Source organism: Syngnathus leptorhynchus, chromosome 1, assembly GCF_054491065.1.
Source record: "Syngnathus leptorhynchus isolate UIUO chromosome 1, UIUO_Slep, whole genome shotgun sequence".
Lineage (NCBI taxonomy): Eukaryota > Metazoa > Chordata > Actinopteri > Syngnathiformes > Syngnathidae > Syngnathus > Syngnathus leptorhynchus.
The window spans coordinates 14817339-14821914 of record NC_141195.1 but is presented as its reverse complement, the minus strand read 5'-3'; the positions used below and the strand labels follow the sequence as shown (position 1 = coordinate 14821914).

General features: G+C 43.1%; 1 protein-coding gene across 2 annotated transcripts; it reads right to left on the bottom strand.

Annotated features, from left to right (window-relative positions):
• Positions 1–4: 4 nt before the first annotated feature.
• On the bottom strand, positions 5–4290 carry LOC147062103 (rho guanine nucleotide exchange factor 7). 2 transcript variants are annotated; one of them, XM_085928952.1, is made up of 12 exons: positions 4245–4290; positions 3949–4157; positions 2950–3067; positions 2060–2206; positions 1809–1895; positions 1649–1736; positions 1369–1505; positions 1139–1285; positions 856–942; positions 678–753; positions 537–613; positions 5–305 (listed from the first exon to the last, which is right to left on the bottom strand). In XM_085928952.1, the coding sequence occupies exons 2-12, from the start codon at positions 4044–4046 to the stop codon at positions 186–188; spliced, it is 1182 nt and encodes a 393-aa protein (XP_085785078.1). In that variant the 5' UTR covers positions 4047–4157; positions 4245–4290; the 3' UTR covers positions 5–185. The 2 variants fall into 2 exon arrangements, with proteins under 2 accessions (XP_085785078.1, XP_085785088.1); XM_085928962.1 differs by having other exon boundaries at positions 3949–4255.
• Between the last annotated feature and the right edge of the window lie 286 nt (positions 4291–4576).

Sequence of the window (4576 nt, the reverse complement as noted above, 5' to 3'; positions counted from 1 at the left end):
AGAAACAAACTAAATGAGATGAACAAACTATCATTCTTCCATTGTCCCTTTTTGATCCTGATTCTGTACACAATGCAGTACATAGACATTTTATTTGATCTAGACACAGTCAAAGTAACACAGTCAGTCACAGTCACACGGTCTCAGTCACAAAGTGACACAGTCACAGTCAAATTCTTCTGCATTCAGCTGTGTCCATTGACACGAGATTGGTCAGTCGTGATGGCCTCCTTGCGGCCCCTGTGCAGCTTGGGCATGAGTGATGGTGCTGTGCGACTCACAGCCGTGTGGACGCTTCTCTCTGGCTACAGTAGAAGGGGAAATGCATTTTACATGTTCACGCACGAGCTGAAGTGTCTGGAAAAAATGTGAATGTGTAGTCCCGCTGTCCCTTACATCAATGCAAAACAACTTTGATATTAAGATGATTAAGCGACTGGAATGTGTCATTTCCTCAAAAATGATATGTGAGTGCAAATACTACTCAGCACAATCAATTTCAAAATGATGTATGAGCAATTGATGTTGAGTCAAACCTGCTTTAAATGAAAGATCCATTTCTGATAATCTTCCAGGCAGGTACACGAGACCTGCAGAGGCTCCACCAGCTCTCCTAAAATACAAATAGTCCTTAATAATCCTTGTGCATGTAACAAACGATAGTTCAGTTCACACACCTCTCAGCTCAAACTCAAATCGGCCGGGCAGAGATGATCGCTCTGTCGCTTTGACACCTCGACGGGGGAGCCTTCCCTTTTTTTTTTTTTTTTTATATATATAGGAAAGCAGTAAGTATTAGTATGACAAATGTTATCGTAGTTTTTGTATTGAGCATTTGGAGTCAACTTTCATTACCTGGTAGGTGATATTGAGTTGCTTGTTATCCACTGACAGCAGCAGGATGTCTTGAGGGAAGAGGATCATGAGTCTTTCTTGGAGACCCTGTAACAACAAAGCCAACTTAACTCCAGCAAGTAGATTCCAATCATTTGAATCAAGTTTGTTGCAGGAGGGAAACACCTGAAACATACAGCGTACGTTTGACACCTGTGCTGTACGACGTTCAGATTTTTGTTCTATTCATTTTCACTGGACGAATTCTGGTCGACATTTGAAATGATTGAGGTAATGATGATACCTGTCTGTGTGTGTTGATGATATGGACCACTGAGATATATTCCGGTGGGCCCATGTGCTGTATAGGCGAACCCTCCCACTCCCATATAGGAGCATGCAGCAAGTATTTCTTCAACTCCTCTCTTTTCCAGTGCTCATCACAAGGTAGCTGCAGACACAACATACAAAGACTTTAGCAATGAAGGTTTTTTGTCCTGTGCAGACGATTATACGTAATTAGATGATCATTACAAGATAGGAGAGAGCACAATGCGAAGGGCTTGTTGATTGAGTTATAGACTTGTATCTCCTGTCTTCTATGTGTTTCATCCATGTCTGCAACTCTGCAGCATTGGGGCAAATGAAGATCTTCGGGTCCATCATTGAACCTGTACAAAACAAGGAACGGTACAGGTAGGATTTTAGCTGTGGTAGGTTTAAGTGTGCTTTGGGTGAGGGTTGGTTTGTTTCCATGCATTCACCAGAACCAGGAGACAATGGTGAATTGGAATGGAGCATGTTGCACACTTACTACTGATCTCAAACATGTGAGGTGACTGTGAACTGTCACTCTCCATGGAGATGACCTGAAAGGAAAGACCGGAAAGTGGAAGCATGCCCTGTGAAAAAAAAAAGCAAAAGAAACATTTTGTTTAACCACTCCATTGTAATGTAAGGTCAATACTCAATACCTCATAAGTGAAGTCTTGATGTGTGTGATCCAGGGAGAGGAGAAGCAGGTGGAAAGAAAATAAAACCAGGAAATGTTCCCGGTTCTCCTGTTCAGAAAAATAAATGTGATTAATAGGACAAAAGCCAACAGAAAACAACACAAAGTGTACTTTTGAAAAAAAAAAAAAAAAAAAAAAAACATTGCGTAATTTGTTCTGAGAATAAATTGGAAAATACTCTTGAGTATGCACTGTGCAGTACCATATCTGACCTGAGGATATTTGCTGTGCAGAGCCATGAAGGATGAGTGAACGATCTCTCCATACATGTGAGCAGGTCGACCCTCCCAGCCTCTGATTGGCTGCTGGGAGAAGATCCTCTGGTGGAGCTCCCCTCTGCTCTTGCCCCACAGCACCCCCTAGACACACAAAAACTGAATCACACCACAAGTCTTTGGGCTCTCAGATTGGACCTGACTGACTTCTTGAGTGAAATGTCAGCATGGTCGCCCTTGTGTTTCGGACTTTGGAAGCACATGCTTTCCAAAACATCTTTGTTAGGGAGAAGATCTTAAATTATCCTTTGAGGTTAGCTTGAACAGGTGCCAATACACCTGTGACATGGAGGACAAGATTTTTGTCTCCAAGCACCACCCCAAAATCATAATGCCAAACAAACATAATTGCACGCATACAGCTGGATGTCAGATTTATGTGATTCAACACAATCGAATCAGAGTTTTTACTCAGTACCCAGGCGAAGGTTGGAAGGAGGAATTGATTCCGTTAATTGATTGACCTTTCACCCGCACATTGCAAATCTTTTTGTGGACTCAAGGGACGCCAGTTTAAGTACCACTGAGTCAGACATACACTTCCAAAATAAATACTACTCATTTTGTTTTTGTATTACTTACTGCAAAGTTTATAGCTACAAAAATTCAGATAGCGGTTGTGTACAGTACACACGTGATGTCATGTTACGCAAGACTCTTTAATGAATTCTTCCGTCCTTCTTCAATTTTAGTCCAAGTATTTCAATGACCTTTTCACTTCCTGTAAACTTTGAATCACAAAGGAGTGCTGAGCGAGTCATCAACCATCATGGAAAACACTGCATTGCGTTTGTAACCTGAGCATGTGGAAGTGGTCTTAGACGTACATTATGAGTGGGATGTCGCTCCAGTTGTGGCACGGAAGTATAACGTGATGGCGGCTGCTTGTCGTCTTTGCTGCTCCTCACTGACAGCTGAAGCCTGGTCTCTCCCAAACTCCACACCCTAAAAACAACAACATTCAAAGATGTGAACAAGCTCAGTTGGGAGAATGACAGAGGTGGGGGTCAATGGGTCAGTCGTGCGCTCCCAAAACACAACATTGAACTGTCTGTCAAGAGCCTCCTGATGGCAGACATAATCAGATTACAGACTTCACGCACGCACACACAGACTAGCGACCGCAGTTGTAGATTAGCTTCTAGTAATCGTCTAGTCTTCAATTGAACAGGGATTTGTCCCATCATTGTCAGTAATGTATTAGCAACCTCCATGCTTGGCTATTGTATTGTTCTAATCTCCTAATCACATGAGTGCTGCATCACTGAGCTCCAAAGTTTGTTCCGCGTAAATATGAAACAATTAGGCCACGTTGGTAAGCTGCAAAGCATATGAGGTGTTGCCCTGCTCATGGTTGGCATGACGCTTGAAACCAGGGTGTCATATCACAACATTACTTAGCAGGAATAGCCGATGCAATAAAACGTAAAAATATAATAATGGCAGAAGTACACACTCCTTGAAAAGTCAGCTTTTACATTGTGATGTTTAGAAAGAAAGACGGTTTTCTAACAATTCGGGTCAGCATTTTAAGAGATGAAGAAATGGGCCTTGGCCTGCATCCTTCAATCCTTCTGTGCTACCCCTTGATTAAAAAAGTAGATACTCCTGATTTAGATGCTAGAACAACACTTGTACATCATTTTGCATGAGGCAATGTAGAGAAGAAGGGCAAAGAAAACCACAGCGGTTGACACCGACAGACACATCGCTAAGGGGATTCCTGCCCACTTCCTCTTGCACAACGTGAGCCAAGCCACCCCCAAAAAAAATTCTTCAGCACCGAACATAACTTGCCATTCTTTATTAAAGTGTATGCATCTTACCCTAGATGGTCTCCAGAGAGTTCCAGTAGCTCAATCTCATCAGGACCCACCTCGTCCACACCGGTGTGGCTCTGAGTCACACTGCAGCATCCCATCATGAACAAAGTTTTTACCTCCTTTCTGTCAGACCCGCCACAATACGGTCCGCACCATCTCCCCACTGTGTGTTTGCCACACTCCAAGCAGGCACAAACACATACAAAAAGGGCCTAAAAGAGGATATTGGGCAAATGAGAAGAGGAGGAGGGGCGACTGCTAATCTCCAGTTCCCCCTTTTTTTCCCCACCAGCACATACTCTGCTTCCACAAAGCCCGGCTCATCAAAGGTGTTCAGAATCAGGCGTCTGAAGAGGAATTGAAAAAAGAAAAAGAAAAAAAATGGTGAAGCACAGTGTGGTTGTTTGTTCCTTCCTGTCAGCTGCCTCGCACTTGTCTGGCTCAAGCAAGCGCCTCCCTAGAAAAAGACTCCAAACTCTCTGGATTGTTGTGTTTCCATGCTACTTCCCATTCTGATTTCAAAATGGGATTATTACACGATGAGTCAGCAAGCAAGCCGCGTTAGTTGGATTCGCAGCAACTTGGACAAAAATGTCATGTCTGCACGCTGCTTGTATGGTGACTCATGTCA

Bases quoted from the DNA above. Each gene is read 5' to 3' on its own strand.
- LOC147062103 (XM_085928952.1), bottom strand. From the start codon at position 4,046: ATGATGGGATGCTGCAGTGTGACTCAGAGCCACACCGGTGTGGACGAG. The intron at 1,896-2,059 runs GTCAGATATGGT...TTTTCTGAACAG, and splicing joins TGCACAGCAAATATCCTCAG to GAGAACCGGGAACATTTCCT. The intron at 1,506-1,648 runs GTAAGTGTGCAA...TGTTTTGTACAG, and splicing joins TCACATGTTTGAGATCAGTA to GTTCAATGATGGACCCGAAG.